The 23,801-nt window shown below is 40.6% G+C and overlaps 1 protein-coding gene across 6 annotated transcripts in view; it reads right to left on the bottom strand.

The window, feature by feature from the left end:
* Positions 1-23,801, bottom strand: part of usp2a (ubiquitin specific peptidase 2a) — a 54,546-nt gene that overhangs the window by 9,617 nt on the left and 21,128 nt on the right. For 4 of the 6 annotated variants that reach the window (XM_034701065.1, XM_034701064.1, XM_034701063.1 and 1 more), the window contains one exon: positions 2,601-2,651. In XM_034701065.1, coding sequence (XP_034556956.1) covers positions 2,601-2,651 — 51 coding nt within the window. Of the gene's footprint in view, positions 1-2,600; positions 2,652-20,449; positions 20,983-23,801 lie in introns of those variants that run through there. The other 2 variants (XM_034701067.1, XM_034701066.1) reach the window with 2 other exon arrangements.

Raw genomic sequence — 23,801 nt, 5'->3', positions numbered from 1 at the left:
CGTCCATAGTTCAGAGCTGTGTGATTAGGTTACTGTACACACACATACACACACACACACACACACACACACACACACACATGCACACACTAACATCCACACACATATACACACACTGACATCCACACACACACGTTTATTTTAGGAGCTGCTCTCCCGCCTGTTGCCTGGTAGACAGATACACTTTTGTGTGGACTCAACAAAACGCTGTCAGAGTAAACCCAAAATGGATTATGGGAATTCAATCTGGGCTTCTTCCTCCGCTCTGAAGTCCAACGTTACAATCAGTTAATGAAAACAGACGAAATGATGAAAACTGCAAAAACGCTTCCTGTTCACTGAAGTAGAAATAAAAGCGAGGCTTTACAAAAAACATGAACTCACTGAAACTGTTATATGTGTTTATACTACAGAATAAAATAAAGTTACAGAGATCTATAATGTCCTGAGAATTCGTCTTTTTGTAGATGGTTGTGGTTTAATATACCAAACTGTCTTCAGCGCTTCTAACAACAGCTTGGCTCAGGAGTAGAAGAGTCCAGGTGCTAAAACACTCAACTCTATTTCAGTCAGACAACTCACATTTAAATTGTTTATTGTAGCAGCAAATACATATTCATGTTTGGCGCCCAGGCTCCGGCCTCATCACTCCCTGCAGATAAGTTTACATGCAGACTTTGAGGAGTGATGAACAAAACATACTAAACACCCCCAGAGCCTGCAGGTGGAAGCTGGGGAGGCGGCGGGGAAGAAGAAATTATCAGCAATGGGCATGCAGCAGCAGAGGCGTTGACAGGCAGAGGGAGAGATGGGAGATTTTCCCCCAGTTTAAATAGACCGCCAATTTGAGAGGCAGAGGGCGTGATTGGATGATGGATATGAGAGTGGGACATGTGACGTGTATGGCATTGCAGCTCGAGCTGTCTGCCTGAACTAGCTCGCAGGCGTCGCTCCATTTATAAAGCACCTTTCATTCATATAGACATGCAACCCAAAGTGCTTCACAGAATAACAGAAAAACAGAAAACAACAGCAATGGTAAAATGATAAAAGGGATGATTATAAATCAAATATTTTAAAATCAAATAAAATCAATCGATGAAGCAGAGACGTAAACAAGAACCTGTCCAGACTTTTGAGACCTGTTGCTGGTGTCATTTATAAAAGGGTGTGTAATTTTACAAAAACAATTGAACTTCCTGTTTCAACATTTGATATATTGTCCATGTGCTCTGTTCGGTTGCTTATAGAGTTTCAATATTTTGCAGACTCATTCTGTTTCTGTTTTTGATATTTTGGGGGGCTTATTTCCTGTGTTTGAGAGGAGAGAGAAAGAGGAAAGATGGGTAAACTGCACCAAATTAAACATAATGTAACAGGAGGACTGATTCATACTCATTCAGACATGCATCCATTCATTCTTTAGTCACCCTTCATTCATGTAAATCCCTCTCTTTAGCTCTGTTCTTCACTTCATCAGCTAATTATGTTTGGCTGTTTTAAAGTGCTAAACCAACAAGTTTCAACCTCAACCTTTATCCACCAATCATCCTGCTGCTGCCAGAAACTAAACCTGTTCTCCTCTGTTCTGCTTTCTAGTCGACTCTCTTCAGCTGATCCTAGACCAGGGGTTCCCAAAGTGTGGGTTGGGACCCCTGGGGGGTCGCAAGACACAAATGGGGGATCGTGAGATGACTTCTAGAATATTTCTTTTTTTAAAGTTATCTAAAAATAGTACATTTTATCCATTACAGTAAAAAATATTGACAAAAATAGTAGTGACATTTCAAATAAAACCTTGAAAATAGAAAATGTAATGAGTTTTCTGCCTTTCTTGTTGCCCTAAGTTTAGGGTTAGTGAACAGTGAATTATCAAAAGCATCAGTAGCAGCAGGTTAATTCATAACAGCACAGGAAACACAGACACATGCTCATATAGGTAGGGTCATTTTCTGCAGACCAGCTAAATGAAGCCACATTAAATCACTCTGAGGGACACTGAAAAGTTTGGGAACCCGTGTCCTAGACTAGACTCTAGACTCCATGAGGGGATCCTCTCCTGCTCTCAGCCCCACTACCCCTTCGAGTTCGTGAAGACAGCATGATATAGTCTAATCGCCAAATCCCAACAAATGCTATCCTCAGACTCTTTCCAAACAGGGCAGATCTGGACCGTACTCTATGTTCTGTTATTAACAGACACCCAACATCAAGACAGGATAAGATCCAGTCCCATCTTACAGACAGGACTCAGTGTGATCTCATCTTAATCCACCATGAGCAGAGCACTTTGCAGCATTTAGCAAGTTACAGTGGCAAGGACAAACTTCCTTTAATAGGCAGAAACCTCCAGCAGGACCAGACTCATGTTAGACACACATCTGCTGAGACCGTGTTGGAGAGAGGGATAGAGACTTTCCACATTTCTCATGTTTTATAGACTTGTGAACTAAATAATAGTTCACTCACAGGACCAGGAATCAATCATACGGCCAGTGTGATGAGGACTTTAGCCGCCGTACATGGGGCGCCTGTTCTACCAACTGAGCTAAACCAGCGTCGTTTGCTCACAGGGTTTTAAAGGTGTCCACTGTACTTACAGTGTTTCCTAGGTTCTTTAGTCCCACCAGGCCTTGGGCGTTCTTTGAGTTCTGAAAGACAGAAACAAAAACAGTTAGATTAATAAATGTGCTTCATTATCTTGAACACGCTGCTCACACATGACACCAAAAACCTCCTATTGGAATGACTGGAAAATATAAGAGCCCTTCTTCTATTATACATCACAACTTCTATAAAAGCATCCGGAGTGTAAGAATAAACGATTACAGGATTAAGACTGATGTTAATACACAGTTCATGTATGAATCTACAGTATCATATATCTACATCCAGGATTAGTACTTTCATGATATCACAGTGAAGCTGGACACAGATTTGATCTTCTACATGTATTAAAGCTGAAGAGTGTGTGAGTGTGTGACTCTTTGGATGACGAACAGGAGGTTTATTTTCTTGGTGAGCATTATCTCCTCGGAGGAACTTGTTTTTGTTATCTCACGCAGTCACTTCCTCTCCTGGTAATCACTCCCAGATGGCGAAGATCTGATCAACAACACGAGATAACACTGAGTCCCTGCACCTCGAGGTGTTTCTGCACTGCGGCTTTAAACGTTGTAAGTTCTCCGGACGGCAAAAACGCCACACAGACATTTTTAATCTGAGCGCTACACAACAGATGGCCGAGCATATTAACTTGATTTCAAAACCTTATAATGATATGAATGCTTTACAGAACTTATGTCATCAGTTGCTGCGGTTGAATTTTATTACATAAGTTGAGCGGTTACATAACTGAGTGGCTGGACGGAGGAAGAGTTAACAAAGAAGACGGGGGCGGATAAGAAATACACTCCTGCCCTCCGCTGGGGAGAAGAAGCAGCCGACAACTACGCTGAGGAGAATAAATAGATAGAGGGATGGAGGATAGACGTTCATAAAAACAGATTCTGATGCTTTCAAAATCCTTTGCAGCCTCCATCTAATTGGAAATAGTGCAAAGACAACAAATCAAATGATGTAATAGTAAATTTGATGCCAGACACACTTTTAACAAAAGGTTAGTACGAGGACACAACATGGAAAAAGTTGTGTAATGTTGAAAAAGACACCTGAAGGATCATCTCCTAACTACTGAGGTGAATGATCAACAGGTGAGTCACATGACTGAGTCACTGCATTAAAAACAGACATGACTCTGTAGTGGAAGTCACTGCATTAAAAACAGACATGACTCTGTAGTGGAAGTCACTGCATTAAAAACAGACATGACTCTGTAGTGGAAGTCACTGCATTAAAAACAGACATGACTCTGTAGTGGAAGTCACTGCATTAAAAACAGACATGACTCTGTAGTGGAAGTCACTGCATTAAAAACAGACATGACTCTGTAGTGGAAGTCACTGCATTAAAAACAGACATGACTCTGTAGTGGAAGTCACTGCATTAAAAACAGACATGACTCTGTAGTGGAAGTCACTGCATTAAATAGAGACATGACTCTGTAGTGGAAGTCACTGCATTAAATAGAGACATGACTCTGTAGTGGAAGTCACTGCATTAAAAACAGACATGACTCTGTAGTGGAAGTCACTGCATTAAAAACAGACATGACTCTGTAGTGGAAGTCACTGCATTAAAAACAGACATGACTCTGTAGTGGAAGTCACTGCATTAAAAACAGACATGACTCTGTAGTGGAAGTCACTGCATTAAAAACAGACATGACTCTGTAGTGGAAGTCACTGCATTAAATAGAGACATGACTCTGTAGTGGAAGTCACTGCATTAAAAACAGACATGACTCTGTAGTGGAAGTCACTGCATTAAAAACTAGTTAAAACTGAACCATGTAAAAAGGAAATCATATTAACATGATAGTTCTGTGTCTACTTATTGTTTACTAGTATCTGTAATAGGACGGTCGCTAATGGACAGCTACCTTAGGAAGCTGGGAGGGGGAGGGTTGGCAGGGTAACAGGGATTTATTTTCTATTGTCTTGTCTGTTCTTCTTTCTGTTTAATTGGGGATTTTTGTTATATTCTATTCAGATACTGTCTTATCTGACTCTTGTATGACATCTTTTTTGTACCGTCTGCAAAAATTTAATAAAAAGATATGGAAAAAAAAACCCAAACATGATCTAGAAACACTGACACTTCTCTGGACCTGAGCCCATTTAAGATGGACTGAGGGGAAGTGAAAAACTGTCCTGTGGTCTGATGGATCAAAACCTGACATTCTTTTTGGAAATCATGGACGCTGTGTCCTCCGCTCTAAAGAGGACATGGACCACCCGGCTTGTTATCAGCTCACAGCTCAAAGCCAGCGTCCCTGATGGTATGGGGATCATCAGAGTCCACGGCATGGGTAGCTTACACATCTGTGAAGGCTCCATTAATGCTGAACAATATACACAGGTATGGAGCAACATATGCTGCCATCCAGATGATGACGTCTTCAGGAAGAAGCCTTACATATTTCATCAAACCACATTCTGCATGTATTACAGCAGCATGGCTCTGTGGTAGAAGAGTCCAAATGCGAAACTAGCCTGCCTGTAGTCCCAACAAAAGAGACCCTGAACTGTTGACCAGCTGAAATCCTCTATTAGGCAAGAATGAGACATCATTGCTTCCCAAACGTTTACAGAGTGTTACTAAAAGAAGAGGTGACGCAACATGTCAACATGTCCCGAATGCTTATTGGCTAAGCAGAGAAACTCACAGCATGGTTACTCGAGCTCATATTTTCTAAGTGGAGGGCAACTCAGCTTTAACACCTGTCACCTGATCTCACCTGAAATCTAACTCACCCACATACCTCCCTGTTCCCCTCACCTGTGGAGGAGCCTTTCAGAGGACCACTGTGAGTTTGAGAAGTACTGAATGGTAAATGTTTATTATATTTATTACATTGCATATTGTATATTTTCATGATATCGTGCATGCCTGGTTTGCATGTTCATGAGAGACTCGAAAAGCTTTCACGGTTACATAAATAATCTCTGGCTCCCATTCAGGGGAGAATCTACAGTTTAATTAACTCCAGCTTATCTAAATCCTCCTTTCTGTGATATTCACTGTGAATGAAGCACATGATTAGCCACGGCCATTTAACATAAACACACACAGGCACACATACACACACACACCCTCCTTGTTGTGTGTGCAGCTAGACTAACACAGTGGTGATGTCTGCAGTATGACAGGATGCAGGAAAAATCCTTGCGAGTCACCTTAAATTTTACCTCTTCCCACACACACACACACGCACACACACACACACCGCTGGAATGTGTATGTCTGACTTTGCTGCACTCTGCTGAGTAATACCACGGCTGGTCCCAAAAATAGCAGCTTTGCTTTTAATAACGCCCGCTCGTCCGCCTGTGATTGGCTGAGCCCGAGGCCCGGCTTGGCGGACGTCATCACGACGACTGCCGACAACGTACCCGGCTCTGTCTCCGTAGCAACGCTATTCTTATTTTTTCGCAGGATGGGGAAAGCTGGAGGACATGGTGACACGGCGGTGACAGGGCTGAGTGTGTGTGTGTGACTCAGTGTGAGGATCAGATGTGACTTTTAGATCAAGGCTGAAAACAGACACACTGTGTTCTGATATCCAAACTCTACATCATCATCAAGAACAACAACGAAAACAACAACAACAACAAGGTTTTTGCAGCTTTCTCTCTCTCTTACGAGGAATCATGAAACACTAAACTCTCTGATGATGAGTTTGCAGCTCCTCAACAGGCTGACTTTAACTTCCTCCTGTTGCATCTTCTTCTTCTGATTCTTTTCAATGACTTTGTGACATTATGACATAAAGTCCTAAGAACCAGAATAAAACAAACAAAAAGAGAAACCCTCATGCATGGAGTGAAGGATCACCGGTCATGGGTTTGTCTAATTTTTGTTTTTACGACTCAACTTCAAAATAAGCAGTTCATTGAACAATTTTCTGGACATGACTTTTATTCTTTCTTTCTTTTTTTTGTGTATTTTTCTGAATTATTATCAATCTTATTCAAGTTTTACCATGTAGAAAGAAAACGTGGATAATTATCGAATATTTTCACAAATGAAAACACCATTTTAAAAGATTGTGGCATTGTGGGAAACTAAAACTAAAACACTTGCCAGTTTCACTGGTGTGCTCCTGATATTTTCTAGACTCTTTCAGGACGTTAAGGATCTGATTCTTTTCAGGAAATTTGCCATTCATACATGCATCTTTGGAGGTTTGCTCAATTTTTTGGTTTTTATTTTAAAGTAAAATTTTTGGGCTTTTACACCTTTATTTTTTAGAGAGGAGGGGACAGTGGGTAGAGCAGGAAACTTGGTGAGAGAGTGTGGGAATGACATGCGGGAAAGGGGCCGTGCGACTTAACCATTAGGCTAAACCCATACCTGAGGTTTTCTCTATTCCATACAATCAAAATACTTGCTCAATTGCAGGGTAGAGCATGCAGAAGGAGAAAGATGTAAGTAACTGAGTCGATCAGAGAGGAGAATAAAGCTGAGAAACTCTGCTCAACATGAGCGACATCAACGCTCCGCCCCCTCACTGTCAGTGAATCTCTGACTTCAGTTATTTTTGTAAACAAAAACAAGAACAACATGTGCAGCTCTGTTATCTCTGCAGATACAAGCATCAGACCAAGACTCTGCTGTAGAACATATTCAGTATTAAAAATCAAAGGAATCAAACTGAAGTTTCTCTGTCGTTTATCCGTAACAGCTCCTCGTCTGACAGACACACACTGTGTGAAATGTAATTACATGATCTGAGTCATTAAACCCTCTTTTTAAAGGCACCCCGGATCTTTTCATGTGTGTGTGTGACGATGAGACAAATTACAGGCTCAGGCTCTGATCCCGGCCTGCAGCTCCACTGAGACGATGATGGCTAATTCTGTCGTCTCAAACTCTGCTGAGGGTCTTTACTGAAAGCATTTAGAACCAGCATGCAGGATTAAAGTCCACACTGACGGGATTTATTCTATTTGAAGATAAAAACATGAAGTGTGTTTTGAAGACGATGCATTCAAAACACAGCTGGGAAAAGTTCCTTCCGGAGTTTGTCGTCCTTCCTCAGTCTGTGTCAGTCTCAGCAGAGGAGTTTTACATTTAATGCACTTTTCTCTCTATACTGAGCTCATAAATCTGACTGAATATTTAATAAGACATGTTTCCGTATGCTAACCGTGATTGTTGCTTACTCAGTCATACATATGTAATGTTACAGAAGGATATGAGATCTTTAAACGCTGTAGGAGGAAAGACTTCATAAGTGCAAACACTGATTATGTTTCTTATTTTGTTGTAATTTCTATGAGAGTCTTTAAATGCATTGTGTCTCTTTTTTCTCTTATTTTCTCTAATGAGATATGTCAAGCTAAAATAAGATGTTCTTTATCTTCCCTCGGGATAAATTAGCCCAACGGTGCAAAGGAAACACGCAGCTCAGCGCAGCTCGGTTCAACATGACAACAAACGCAGCAACCTCTCAAACAAACCCAGAGCTCTCTGCAGGTACAGATGACAGAGCATGGAAGATACGAGTTTATAAAATATACAAATATGCACATTAATGCGAGGACAGGTTGAGTAGAAAAGGAAATAAATAAGTACAAAACGGCTGAACTGGTCCCTGGTGCTTCACTGAACATGCAGGACCCGGTCTGAGCTGGTTGTTTGTTCAGCAGTGAGACTGATGGAGGGAGAGAAGAGATCTAGACTGGGTAAAATGATGCAGGGTTAGTCCCCGTTATGTTTACAAGACATCCAATAAGACGGGCGAAGTAAGGTGCAACACTATGATGACAGCTTATGACTTTAAATCAGTGCTACCTGCAGCCGGATGTATTCACAGTATGCATGAATGAGTGGAGGAGAACATGCTGGTGGACACAAAAAGATGTGAAGCTCCTCCCCCTCACTCGTGGTGCACTTTGTGGGTAAAGTCTACGGAGTTTGTGTTCAGAAAACTCTCAAACGCTTGTGTCTATCTGAAGGTAAAGTCCAGCTTCAGAGAATAAAATGTTGGTATCTCACATCGTGTTACGTAACGACAAAAAAATGTCTGTAGCTGTTCCAGTTTTTATCTCTGACAGTAGATAAAGGATGGACAATCTGTCTTCAGCTCCACCCACTGTGCAAAAGTGACGCCAATATCCTGAGCTCATGTGTTAACATGGAGGAGGCAGGTTATGTGACCTGTACTGCAGCCAGTCAGCAGGGAGAGCGCTAAAGGTTTTGGCTTCACTTTAAGGGAGCTGTCATGTCGTCCGTCTTATTAAAGAGTCAAAGGTTTTTACTGTAGGTTAATTTAAACTGGATCATGAGGAAGAAAAAAAGACTTGTTGCATTCTGTGAGAGGTGAGTTGTAAATGTGACAAAGTAGGAATCTTGAACATCTGTGTTTCGTTTCCCAAATAAAAACTTGACGTACATTTATTTAACTTTGAAGTCAACTCTTCACTTTTACAAATCTATCGTTAGACAACCAAAACAAATGAGGTGCCGACTAAATCCTACAACTGTCCCTTTAAATGCAATATCAAAATGGCCATTTACATCTAAAAATCTAACCGCACCTTTAATTCCTGCAAGCTAAATTCTGTTATCATGAAACACTTCAAACAGCAACAAAAAAAGTCACACGGTCTTGACTTTTCAAAATAAAAGCTTTTAAAAACGTTGAATTTAAATAACACTTTAGGGGAATGTTCCCTCTCAGCTGATGCAGAACAGAAGAAGAGATACTGATCACTCCTCATGGATCACTTATTAACCAACACTTTGTCTAAACATTATAATAATTATTTACTCATTCTCCAGCTTACATAACAGAGTTATTCATCAGCTCGTCTTCATCGTTCCACTCTCAGTGTGAATGAACGTACAGCAGAGAGCTATCGCTGAGAGCTAGCAGAGGGTTTGTGTTCTGAGAGGATAGGAGGAATAAAGAGGGAGGATAAATTAAAGCAGTATCAGAGGAAACATACATCCTCTGTTCATCCTCCCATCGCTCTGTGTGAGCAGACTGACACGTTCTGTTCACAAAGGAGGCCGCCCAGGGGGAGAGCTCTGCATAAACGCTCTCCTCACAAATGTCAGCAGCAGCTCGGGAACCGAGCGAGTTCCTCTGAAACCCGGCTCCCTGCTGAGGCTTAGGAGCCACGTTAGAAAGCATTCCAGAGGACAGGTCGAACCGCTTCCCCAAGCCGGAGAATAAGAGACAGCGGAAATGTCCCTTTGGCGTGTGCCCAGCTTGGCAGGGGGAGAATCTGCTGGTCCAATGTGCTCGATTAACTCAGGCTGGAGGGTGGAGGGTGGAGGGGAGGGGAGTGGAGGGTGGAGGGGAGGGGAGGGGAGGGGAGGAAATGGGTCAGAGAAAGGTGAGAAGGGTGGAAGAGAAAACAGTTCTTCCATTTCGTAGTGAACAAACATCCAACTAAAAGTCAACAACAAACAGGGATCCTTTTGGCTTCTCACTGAGCGGCTGTATTAGACATCTATTAGGGATGATAATTAACAACGTCACAGATTATACTCTCTGTTAAACTCTTAAAACTATAGACTTTGTTAAATGATGGACAGCGTGACCGCTCCATCAAAAGTGCTGCAAAAGCAACCAAATAAGCTGTCTGCTCTGAGGTTTTTCCCTCCCTTCCTTTGGGAGGAACTTTCACATTAATGTTAATTTTTTTACATTAAAGCGTCATCCTTTGTCCTGTGAGAGTCCTCGGGGTGGCTCAGCTTAGACACCTCTGCTCTCTCGTTGTTTTCTGTGTCTGTCCTTGAGGTCTACAGATTTTGATCTTAAGTCATATCTGAGTCGAAGGATCAGGAACAGTCAGAGCTGTGAGGTAGATCTAAATGTCCTTGTACTTTAGGACCGAACTACAATGAAAGCATTAGTGTCAGGATCACACACAAAAAAAGTACGAGAGATTCAGACACTGTGGACTAAACAGGAAGGACGTTATCAGGGGTAATAATTGTCTAAATGTAATGTCTGTTGTATTTTGTCGATCACTCTATGATTTTTTTGAGTCATGATTCAGTCTGAGAACTTTAGGCCATAAATTGAGCACAGCGTTAGATCTGGCAGGCCATGAAGTTAAGCTCCGCCCACATCAGCATCAGCTGATCTTAACACCAGCCCCTATCAGCTGACAGCTCTATGCATCTAGTCAGAAAACAGCAAAATGGTCATTCTATTTAAACTGCTCCTTTCTGCTGTTTCTGATTTTACCAGTGTCATTATGTGTATCGTCACTGATGCTCGCTCTGTTCTGTACTCTGGAGCTATTTGCTGATGCTCTCCCTGCCTTCGCTTCTCATGTATATACATGAAAGAGTGGAGGTGTGCTCTCCCTACCTCAGGTTTTCGCATTCCACGTAGGCACATGGAAGGGCAGGGAGCTCCCAGAACGTGTGGTCCTGACTGAAATATAGTTTTAGTCCCAGTGATGTGTTATAAACGAAAAGAAGACAGAAGGAAGCGACTAGGTATAACTTATATATCTATGTTTAAGCTGTTCCAAGGCTAAAGAACGTCGACAAGATTTTATGTAGGACCAGGTCTACGCTGTGGAGTCCTTTTGCCTCTAAGGGAAAGTTCCTGTGGTGGAAACTCAGCTCATGTCTTCATACCGACTAACCGTTCTAATACTACCATTAAAGTCTCAGAATCAAGATTAAGACCGTTTTTTCATTTACCCAGTTTTCCTGTGCTAACGAGGAATTTGTTGTTTTCTGGATTTATTTATCCCGGTATAACATTTTTTAGGTTTTGACTCATTTTCTTGTTATCTTGAGATAAAGAGAAAAAGATCACATATTAAATAAGTTTAAAAATGCTGTCACTCATTGATTATCATGTAAAAACAGTGAATAAATGTATATCTGCTCGTCTGCTGAGGGCTCCTGTAGCTTCAGACTGTGATGACACTCGTACTCTCCAGTGAAGCAGACATAGTAATATTAAAACACAATATTCATGCCCACCTGTGGGAGCTGAAAGCTGGATGAGTAATATCTAATCGAGTACTGGCGCTGCTATAATAACGTGCCTCCAACTCCAAAGCAATAACAAGCCCCCCTCTCCCTCCCTTGCTGCTGTCTCTGGGGCTGTAAACTAAACTTCACACCCACAGCAGCAGCACCAGCAGGATGCCTGGGTCCACCTGGCAGAGCAGAACCCGGCTGCTGATTGGCTGGCAGGAGAGAGAGAGAAAGAGAGAACAGTCTGTTCTGACCTGTCTCTCTTCTTGGCAGACCATAATAAACAACCTCTCTCTCCCTCTGTATGAGTTACCTCTGTTCAGTTTCTCCCATGTGGGCTGAAGTGACACCTGTGTGTTTGTGTGTGTGTGTGTGTGTGTGTGTGTGTGTGTGTGTGTGTGTGTGTGTGTGTGTGTGTGAAGACAAACACACAGCCCTGAGACATGGAAACAGAGACGCTCTGCTTCTTGTAGAAGCTGCAGAGTGAGGTGAAATCAATCATTACAGCTGGTTTACTCGATATGATCTCTGTGCCTCCGTCATAATTCAACATGTAACTGAAGTTTAAAGCATTCATCAAGCACTATAAAACATTTAACACAATATATTCAGATGTGTCACATTTTAAAGGGATTATTGTTATTATGCAATGTCTGCTGTATCAAAGGAGATTAAGTTTGAGTCTCTTTATCTCACTTTGTTTATCTTTACTGCAGATAATGTGGAACTATGAGCCAACAGATCGACATTGAAACAGAATCATCAAAACTTGAAAGCGATATCACACTCTCTTGTAAGCGTAGGGGGGTCTTTGTAAATATCTGAATCTACTTGCGATTTGTGAAAAATGTAAAAACTTTGCTTCTGATTTCCATGTCAGGTGGGTTCCTGTTGCATGTTGTTTTTAATCAAACCTGTGTCATTTATTAATATAAATGTCTATTTTTGTTTTATATTCATCTTGTTTTTGCACAAATAATAAACTAAACTGCACTGAACGAGCAAAGTGTACAACTCTTGTAGATATTCTGATGTAAAGATATTCTGAAAAATGCAACTTCTATAAAAAGTGATGCATCCCTTGATTTAAAATTTGATTACTGCTGGATTAAAATCAACTATGACGCTTTCCTGATTTTATCTAAACTTTCTTTCGTCTTACTTGATTTTAACCATTTAAAAATGATCTATGCAGAGTTAAAGCTGTCCAATCACAGCAAGGTTACAGCTGAAGATAACCAGATTTCTACATGGGCACCAGTGATACAGGCGATGCCTAAGCTCCAGTCACCTCTTGTTTTATTTATTTATTTGATTTGATTTATTGATTTCAGTTCAGTTTTACCCTAAATACACTTGTACACTTGTGTAATTGTACATTATAAATAATGAATCTATATTGTGAAATAAGATAAGAATGTAGTGACAAAGATTTTAGTTATAGGAAATTGTCTCATTAATATGTAAAGATTAAGTGTAAGGGTATACATCTCCTGTATGTGTGCTTGCTGTATTTCAATTGAAAAAAATATAAATAAAAAGTTAAAACAATTTCTAATTAAATCTATTTTAAAACAATTGAATTCTTTTAGAGTTATTTTAAGATAATTTTATTTATTTTAAAACATGTTTTATTTCTTCATCCTGCCTTGTGTGATTTTATGATCTGCTTGTTTTATTTGTTTACTTTGTAACCTGGCTTTGAATAAATATAATTATTATTATTATTATTATTATTATTAGTAGTAGTAGTAGTAGTAGTAGTAGTATTGTAAGTAGTACTGTTATTACTATTTTATTACTATTAATAATTATACAATAAATACAAAGTAATGTTATTTTGTATTAATTATTATTATTATCATTATTATTATTATTATTATTAGTAGTAGTAGTAGTATTATCATTATTATTATTATTATCATCATTATTATTATTATTAGTAGTATTAGTAGTAGTAGTAGTATTGTAAGTAGTACTGTTATTACTATTTTATTACTATTAATAATTATACAATAAATACAAAGTAATGTTATTTTGTATTAATTGTAATTATTTTCTATTTTATCATTTTCTACTATTATTATTATTATTATTATTATTATTATTATTATTATCATTATTATTATTATTAGTAGTAGTAGTAGTCGTAGTAGTAGTAGTATTGTAAGTAGTACTGTTATTACTATTTTATTACTATTAATAATTATACAATAAATACAAAGTAATGTTATTTTGTATTAATTATTATTATTATCATTATTATTATTATTATTATTAGTAGTAGTAGTAGTATTATCATTATTATTATTATTATCATCATTATTATTATTATTAGTAGTATTAGTAGTAGTAGTAGTATTGTAAGTAGTACTGTTATTACTATTTTATTACTATTAATAATTATACAATAAATACAAAGTAATGTTATTTTGTATTAATTGTAATTATTTTCTATTTTATCATTTTCTACTATTATTATTATTATTATTATTATTATTATTATTATTATTATCATTATTATTATTATTAGTAGTAGTAGTAGTCGTAGTAGTATTATCATTATTATTAGTTTCATCATTATTATTATTATTATTTTTATCATTATTCTTATTCTTATTATTATTTTTATTATTATTTTTTATTATTATTATTATTATTATTATTATTATTATCATCATTATTATTGTAATTTATTTATTATAGGATAGCCCCTTTAGATGCAGCATCTCGTTTTCAAGGGGGTATCTTTGGAACCAGCCTCTGGCCTCTGCTCACCTCACCATAAAATAATACATACCTATGATCTGATATATTAGTTCTATCATTTCTATGATAAAGTCAGACACTTGGCATTTGTGTATATAATATATTTATAATAACTACAACACAAATGAAAAAGTCAAAGATGTCACTGTTGATCCCGGGTGGACTGCAAAGCCCTGAGAAGAAGGAGAGCTGAGTGAGGATGGACATGTCAACATACAGTAAATGTTCCTGCAGACGTCCCGTTCCCATCATCACTAACGTCACCTTTAATGGAAATGTTCAGTTCAATGCCTGAAGATTTGCTTCTGTCATGTAAAGTCCTACATTACCACAGCGCTCAGTGACATGGAAATACAGCTCATGCTCTCACACACACCTGCAGACACACACTGACATGCAAACAAACACAGAGCGTGACCCCCTTGCTGTGAGGAACGCCTGTCTTTCTGTGAAACTCAAACAAACATGACCTCTGATTCGTCGAACTCTGCATCTCATTAGATCTGTGAGGCTGTGAGAAGACGCTCTGCACTCAGCGGGGGGCGCACTCTGATCCGACACTGTATGGATAACAGCTGGAGAGAGGAGAACGGCGAGAAATGCACCTTCACACACCTACACTGGTGTGTGTGTCTCTACCAGGAAAGCCTCAGTCGGAGGTAGAGGAGTTAACGTTGAGCTAACAGGCTGATGTTTACATAAAAGTGAACTCTGCGCTCCCTCGCAGCGTGCTGGAAGATAACACTGAAAACAACCAGACACACATGTGTGCCTCAGCGCCTTCTCTCAGATGTGTTCACTTAAAACACCAAATGTTTCATCCTTATGAGAAATCACAACAAAGAAGAACTGCGGCTCCATCAGGCTCCTGTTGGTCATGTTTGCGTGTGTAAAGTCGTACTGATGCACTTTAGTCTTTTGACTTCTCAAATTATAAAGAGGAAATGCTCCAGCGTCATTTCTCTCACCGCACTGATTCAGAATCTGAGTCCTCAAAGCAGCTTCTGCTGACGGACAAAGGAACATCAGAGCTCTCTCCTGAAACAAGATTCAAAGGAGCAAAAACCATCAGATGAGTCCGTGTCATAAAGGAAACAAAGATGAGTCTCTGAGACTCAAAGAACCTCAATGAATTGAGCTTCTCTACATGTACTTTGAGTTTACTCAGCTGTTTGTGCAGGATATTATTCATTTGCAGTTTGTGCAATTCTTGATCCGAAATAAAAAAGCTACAAAATATTTCAGGCATACTGTGAATAAAACATGATAGAAGCACGTCTGTACAAAAATAATGCAGCTGGGTAGAATCAAACATTTTCAGGAGCTTTGTTTTTGTTGGAGAGCGACTACAGAGAGACACAAACAGCAGAGCATGATGAAAAAAAGAGCATATTTTGATCATTTAATTGTAATTAATTGTTTCTTTATATGTAGATCTTATTTGATTAAGTGATTATCACTAACACTATAAAATGTTACATTAGTTCTAAAGCTCTGAAGAGAGGAAACTGAAATGCTTAGATTAGTGATCGACCGACGTCAATGATTTTAAAGCAAGTGGGCTGATGGCTGGTATATAAAATACTGATATCACATATTGTTGTTGTTGTTGTTGTTGTTTTGCATTTGATAAAAGACAACTATTTAATAATAATAACAAACATTTTGACATTCACATTACAATCTTTTTTCTTTTTTTCTGCAAGTCAGAAAACAATGTCAACTGTTAGAAACCAAGAAGTGAACCACATTTATGTTCACATGATGAGGCGTTTAAAGACCTGTAGATCCTTGAATTCACTTTCAACGGCACTGCAGCATCAGAGAGAGGCGACAAGGATATGTTTCTGTTTGCACACCAGATAATACAATCGAATACACAAGGTTATCTCTGTATCATGTTTCAGATGGATTTAATTCATGAAATATAAAAACACATTGTGTTCTGAAGAAGATTTATATGAGCATGTGACAGCAGAAACTTCATGACTAGTTTGGATTTACATTGAAGCCAATCTCTTGTGCTTTCTCTTATGTGCATTCAGACACTCTAATGCAGGGGTGTCAAAAGTGTGGCCCGCGGGCCAAAACCGGCCCGCCAGAGGTTCAAATCCGGCCCGCGGAACGACTTTGCAAAGTGAAAAAATGACAGAGAAGACATTAACTGCAATTTTTCGATAAAAGTAACTAATACTTCAAATGTGTCCTCTGGGGGTCGATTCAAGACTTTTTAGAGCACTATAAGATGATCCACTAACTACTAACACTAGCACCACACCCCTGCATACAACACTGTCCAGCAAGCACACTGTTCATGATGGAGCTGAGGGGTCCAAAATAATCAACTTTACCTTCTTCATTATTATAACCTCTGTTCTTTTGCAGTAAACATTACACTGTGTGTGTCAGGTGAATGGGTAACCTGTGTGTTTGGTGTGTTCGCAGCAGGTTTCAGGGCTTAAAGAGTTAAATATTCGGCCCCACTATGAGACTCATCAGAGAAAAAGAAAGACAGTTCATTAAATGAGAACATTTTCAGAATGTACTTGTCGTTATTTATAGGTTATTATGTTCTGATTTTGCTGGTCCGGCCCACTTCAGATCAACTCGGGCTGTATGTGGTCCCTGAACTGAAATGAGTTTGACACCCCTGCTCTAATGCAATTAGAAAGCTGTTGTGTTGCAGGTTTCCAGAAGCTGTAAAGCAGGGGTTCCCAAACTTTTCAGCCCATGACCCCCAAAATATAGTTGCCAAATACTGGCGACCCCCAATGTCCCTCAAAGTGATTTAATGTGGCTTCATTTAGCTGGTCTGGAGAAAATCACCCTACCTTTATGAGCATGTGTCTGTGTTTCCTGTGCCGTCATGAATTAACCTGCTGCTACTGATGCTTTTGATAATTAACTGTTCACTAACCCTAAACTTAGGAGTCATCTGGTAACACAGAAAGGCAGAAAACTTTTCTATTTTCAAGGTTTTATTTAAAGTTTAGCTACTATTTTTGTCCATTTTTTTTACTATAATGGGTAAAATGTACAAATTTAAGATAACTTGAAAAAGAAATTCTGGAAAAATATCTCATGACCTCCCATTTGTGTCTCGCGACCCCCTGATTTAGAGAGACGTTATCATTAGACACTCTGACGAAGCTGCCTGCAGTGTCTGCAGACGTTATTAGTTTGTCACTTCCCGTCTGGACTACTGCAACTCTCTCCTCTTCGGCCTCCCTCACAAATCCCTCCATAAACTCCAACTGGTCCAGAATTCAGCTGCCCGTGTAATTGCCCGAACCCCCTCCATCCACCACATCACTCCTGTCCTCCAACAGCTCCACTGGCTCCCTGTTCAGTTCCGTATTCAATTCAAAGTCCTTCTGTTGACATTCAAGACCATCCACAACCTCGCCCCCCCATATCTGTCCGACCTCCTCCATGTTCCCACTCCCTCCCGCTCCCTCAGATCTTCTTCCTCCATACACCTGTCTGTCCCCTCCGCCCGTCTCACCACTATGGGGAGCCGAGCATTCAGCCGCTCTGCTCCCCGTCTCTGGAACTCATTGCCACCTCAACTCAGAAACACAGATTCTTTCCCCCATTTCAAATCACAACTCAAAACACATCTGTTCAAAACCGCTGACTCCGTCTGACTCCAATTGCTCTGTCATTTTGTTATTGTTTCTATTTTTTCTTACCCCTTGTTAGTTTATATTGTTTTCATTTTTGACTCTGATTTTGTTTCCTTTAATGTAAATTTGTGTATGTATATATTTATATCTGTGCGGTGTCCTTGAGTGCCGAGAAAGGTGCCTTTAAATAAAATGTATTATTATTATTATTATAAATCAGCCTCGTCAGCGCAGGTATCAATGGATGCTGATGATTTCAAAATGTCATTAATCGGCCCGACGGATCAATGGCTCTATGTCTAGTTCAGATTTTCTGTTTTGGGACTAATAAATGTGTAACCCCACATAGAAACTCTGTACTTAAACTGAATGATGAAAAGCTGAAAGTAACAAAGCACAAATGATTAGTTTATAACCTGCAGTGATTGTTTTGTGTTATTGTCTCAGTGCTCTGCAGTGAATGTCAAATTTATAACTTTGATGTTGAATACAAACACTATCTTATAATGCAGGATGGAATTCAGGCTGCATTATTGATCGCATTCCTCTTAAAACATGTTCAATAAAAGTGTCAGAAAACTGAAAAAAATGTGTGGATAAAGACCTGTAAAGAAACAATGTGTTGATACTGATACCAACACTGACCTGTTGACCCTACAACCAAACACACCTGGAGACTTTTTACCCCACTAAATATTTTCTGTCAATCGCTCAAAGATTTATGACTGAAGTCTGAGATATGAAGCCATGAAGAGCAGAAAATATGCAGCAGAGAGAAACCTTTAACCTTCCAGCTGTCAGTGCAACAACATGTGCATGACCACAGATAACAACACACACACACACACACACACACACACACACCCTGATGTCAGATTACCTGCACACACGCACCTCTCTCCTGCACAAATCCACATGTGCATACACGCAGAGAAAAGACAGAGCAGAGGACGGTCGTTGAGCGAGTGTGGAGACAGAGAAGCACAGGATGGAAGGAGCAGGTGGACGGTGACAACAAAACAGAAAGCATGCCAAGCTGCGAGGCCTGGCCGGCTCTCAAGTGTATTCTAATGTGATTTCTCATTACATAACAGAAAGCTGGCACACAGCGGAGCGCTCTACACTGGAGCTCAGCAACACACACACACACGCAACACACACACACACACACACACACACACACACACACACACACACACACACACAGACATCTGCAGTGAGAAGTCATCCCTCTTTGTCTTCTCGTGTTGGGACACAAATGGCGGACAAGTGGGCATTTAAATCTCACTCTGAACGACAATACGCGTCAAAGTGAGATCTGATGTGCATTCCTTGACCTCCAGGTGTGGACGACAACCACAGCTGGAGGTCAAGGAATGCACATCAGATTCAACTGAGAGTCTCATGATGTTTTAGGGTCGACATACCAACAACAAGTGCACAACTGGTGGGCTACAACAGGGTAAAACATATCTTATGTCACATGAAGTCATTCACAGGAGGATCAAATGATGAATGAAGTCCGGATTAGAGGAACAGATCCAGGACAAAACACATACACGTTCTTCTTAATTAATTTTTCCAATCATCTCTTATTTTACATTTTCCTGATGTGTTTCTGTCATGCACGTAAAATGATTTCACACCCTGAACCTGTGATAACATCCAAACCTGAAAACCTTCACTCACAAAGCTGGCTGGATAAACTCAGATTATGAAAGCGACTTTTAATTGAGAGTGTGATTTCTTATGTGACCCGGCTGCATTGTGTAATCAGACCTACATTTATCTGAGCATGTGTCCATATGGAAACAGCCAGAGGCACATCCAGTGCATTAAGACGGCCTGTCAGAAGAGGCTGCTGCGTTATTTGTTTCCATTAGAGGGATACATAAAGGGCGGTATAGTAAGAGCAGCTGGAGTGTATGAGGGGGATTAAAAGGTTGTTATATAACCAGTGACCTGCCAGTGCAGGCCTACTGATCCAGGCACAGCGGAGTACAGCGGCTTAAAAGAGAGGCTTACCTCTGCAAATGACTCAATTCAACGTGAAACTGACATCATCTCTGACAAGATACATAACTCTATCTGTGACATAAACATCTGTCCTCTTTACACTCAGGACATCACACATTTATGATCCCTACTTCCTCTCACATCTACACAAACCTGACATGAAACACAGCCTCTGAAAACACATTCTGCACAGTGCACAGTGTGTGTGTAACCATCAGCTGGTGTTTGGCGATGGAAAATAACTTGCATGTAAACGCACCATTTCTCTGCACAGCTGAGCACGGGTTCACTGCATGCTCGTGTTACACAAGCCTGATTTCATACATACCAGAGGATTCACGTGAGAGCTTTCACATGCGTGTAAGAGACTCAGAGAGATATAAACCTAACATCTTCTGTTTAGAGATGAGCTTCGGTTCACTGTTCTCTGAAATAACGGGACGCGCGCTGCCTCTTACCTTGGCTTGGTTTATAAGAAGCCCTACGAAGGTGGACACCAGCATGGAGCCGGACATGCTCCCTTTCCTCCTCATCTCCTGCTTCAGGAAGGGGAAGGCTGCTGCCGGGGGCTCCTCGGGCACGGTGACCGTGTAGGACTGTCGCATGCTCGGCATGCTGGCGGTGAGGAGGACCGGGCGCTGCGCGTTCTTCAGCGGGGGAGTGAAGCCTCTCTGTCCGCTCCTGCTCACCTGCTGCTCGGGCTCGTTTCAGTCCGGCTCTGATAGGCTCCCTGCTTGATGTCAGTCATTCATTCATATAACGGAACAGAGCTCACAATCAGGCCGAATAGAGGACCTGTGGATCTCCCTTGAATGAGTCTACCTACAGTAAGATCCTCCTGTGGAGCTACGAAGCGCGCGTAAAGCTGTTATAAAGATCCAGTTCTGACAGAAGAGGTTTTAATGTTTCTATCATTCTCCGCAGGTGTGATCCACGCGCGTATCAGGTCTATAAACTGCTCTAAATGTTGCCTGTATTCTGCTCTCACGCCGTTTTACAGCACTGAAGCTCCGCCCCCTTCTGGCGCGCGTAAACGTCGGCCTACATCAAACGTCAGCGCGCGTTACGTCACGTTTCCTCCCTCTCCACGCTGCTGTAACTCTGAAGGACTGAGAGGTCCAAGGATAGGAGTCATCTTATAACCATCATGACAGAAAACAAACCCCTTACCTCACTCTGTGTTTCACTCATCAACATGCAGCAGCAGCAAACTCAGAAACACGAAGGACAAACATGACAGACGGAATGTGCTTCACTCGCCCCCACGGTTCTTAAATTAGACTCTTCAGTCCTAAAAAAGGGTCATTAATGAGGTTTCCTGTGTTCCACCAGAACACAAACAATGGGGGTTTAGAGCTTATTAGTTTCACTCTGTTGCAATAAGAGGATGAAGGAGAATTAAACTGCTGCAACTCTGATTAAACCTGCAGTTTGACAACAAGTGCAGACAGTAACAGTAACACCTCTCCAAAGGCAACATCCGGCATGTAGAGGCCTCGGGTACACAACAAACTGAGGTAACAATAAGCCTTGGAAGTCTGACTGTTTCCTTAAGATTCCAAGGTCAGGATTCTAATTTGCATAACCACCTGCTCACTATAATCATGTTTATTACCCAGCTACAAACTAAAGACATAAACAAGGTGACACAAATACTGATTTAAAGATGGTTATGAGGTTTTGACAGTCCCTCAGATGATGAAGAACTTAACTGATGAAGATAACAGCAGCACCTGTATGAAGTAACTTTCCTGTTGTTCTTTACTTCTCACTCAACCAGTCCTGTGACTCTGCTGAAGCTCACACTGTTGTCACACCGTTTGTGGTTACCTTGTGTCTGTTTTCTTCAATTTGTTCGATGTCTCTTTCACTCAGTTCCGAGCGTGTTTCAACATCCCTCCTCTCGTCTATGTTGACAGGTCAGCCATTAACTTAAAATGTTAAGTTTTGTGCTCTCTAAGTACATTGAAAGTAACATTTAAAAAATGTCTTTAATGTTGTTTACCAACGTTTTCAGAAACTAGCTTTTTTGACACAGTGTCAACAGGCAGAGCCGAAATGTGCCGCTCTCACAGGTAGCTGTGTTTCCTGTGCTGCTGTATATGAACCTGCTGCTACTGAGCCTGTTGTTAATAAACTGTTAGCTAACCCGAACTTTAGGAGTCATCTGGCAACAAAGGACGGCAGAAAACGAATGAAATGTACTTCTTTGCAGGGTTTTATTTCAAATGTAAATGCTATATTTGTCTATATTTTTACAATTATTGGTAAAATAAAATTTAGATTACTTAAAAAAAAGAAAATCTGGAAGACATTCCCCCATGGGGTCCGGAACCACACTTTAGGAACCCCTGATCTAGATGACAGGAGCGCTCCCTCACCAAAAATCTAACTTTGTGTGTTTTTTAAATAACAGCTTCTGAACTTATGCTGATACTTAGTGAGAAAGATGTCAGAATGTGTCGTACTTAATCACATAATCAGTTCCAGGCATCTGAGAAAACAGTGACAGACTCCATGTCTTTATCCTCTCTCTGACTAAAATCCCCTCATCATTTATTGACTTAGTTTATAAATAAAGCTGAGTTTGGATAAGCTGAATGTGTCGGCCCTGCCTCCATCATATCTAAATAAATAACCAGCAGACATGCATTTCTGTTTTTATCTCAGGGGAAAGGATTGATTTACATTTCAGGTTCACAGTGTCGGTGATTTCAGCCGGGAACATTTGTATGTGTGCCACAAGAAGTGCAACATGTCCCTGAGCAGAGATCTCATGACCTGGACTACAGCGTGTGTACACAACAAATATTCAAGGCGCATTCCATCGCCAGGCTACATGGCCATGTGTGTGTGTGTGTATGTGTGTGTGTGTGTGTGTGTGTGTGTGTGTGTGTGTGTGTGTGTGTGTGTGTGTGTGTGTGTGTGTGAATCCTTAAGGTGGAAAACTACAACGTGAGAGAAGAGGCAAAGAGTCAGTGTTTGTTTTAAGATATCAGCTGGATTAAAGTGGAACAAATGTGGTCTCGGAGCAGCGTTACCTCAGAGATGGGGAGCTAGTCTGACCTGGGCCCTTGTTCCACATTCCTTTAAGGTACATGGTATTCTTGAACCTGCTAGGGCTGAAGCTACATCCCAGCAGCGTGCGGGCGAGCTCAGGGTGGAGTGTGGGAGAGGTCCAGAACAGAGCAAAGCCTTCAGTGTTGTGTTCCAGTACAGAATGAAGTCTTCTGTTCAGGTAAAGCAGGACTGGATATCAGAGTCTGATCTCTGGATGAGATGAAGGAGCAAGAAGGTGGGGAGGGCAGGCAGGCAGGCAGCTCCCCAAAAGTGAAGACAGAAAAAGATCAGGCTGTTTTGATTCAGATCCTGATGCTGCAGCTGCCCAGGGATATGTGCTCAACTAACACACACGTCCTTATCAAAGAGTCCATGACTGAAATACTGAATTGTTCCATGCTTTTCTTTCTGTTTTTATCTCTCGTCAGACAGTCTGGAAAAATGTTGACTCAACAGAAAGCCCCGACACAAAAACCTGAGGAGCAGAACTCAGGGAGAGTTCTCACTCAGGTGTACCTCCCTGTGGATCCAGTGAGGGAGAGGTATCTTCACAAACAGCTGGCTGGGCCTCATCGTGAGGTAACACTGTGCTCTGCTTCATGTTTATGACTCATACATGAATAAAACCTGAACAGGGACTAAAAGAGACTCCATTGAAGCTTTTAGGAGTCAGATGACAAGCAGCACTAAAACACTTCACTTGGACCTGAAGGTGAAGGAAGTTTCAATAATGAATCAGAGCACAGGAGA

The sequence above is a fragment of the Notolabrus celidotus genome, chromosome 14, assembly GCF_009762535.1.
Source record: "Notolabrus celidotus isolate fNotCel1 chromosome 14, fNotCel1.pri, whole genome shotgun sequence".
NCBI lineage: Eukaryota > Metazoa > Chordata > Actinopteri > Labriformes > Labridae > Notolabrus > Notolabrus celidotus.
This window is presented reverse-complemented; position numbering and strand designations above follow the sequence as displayed.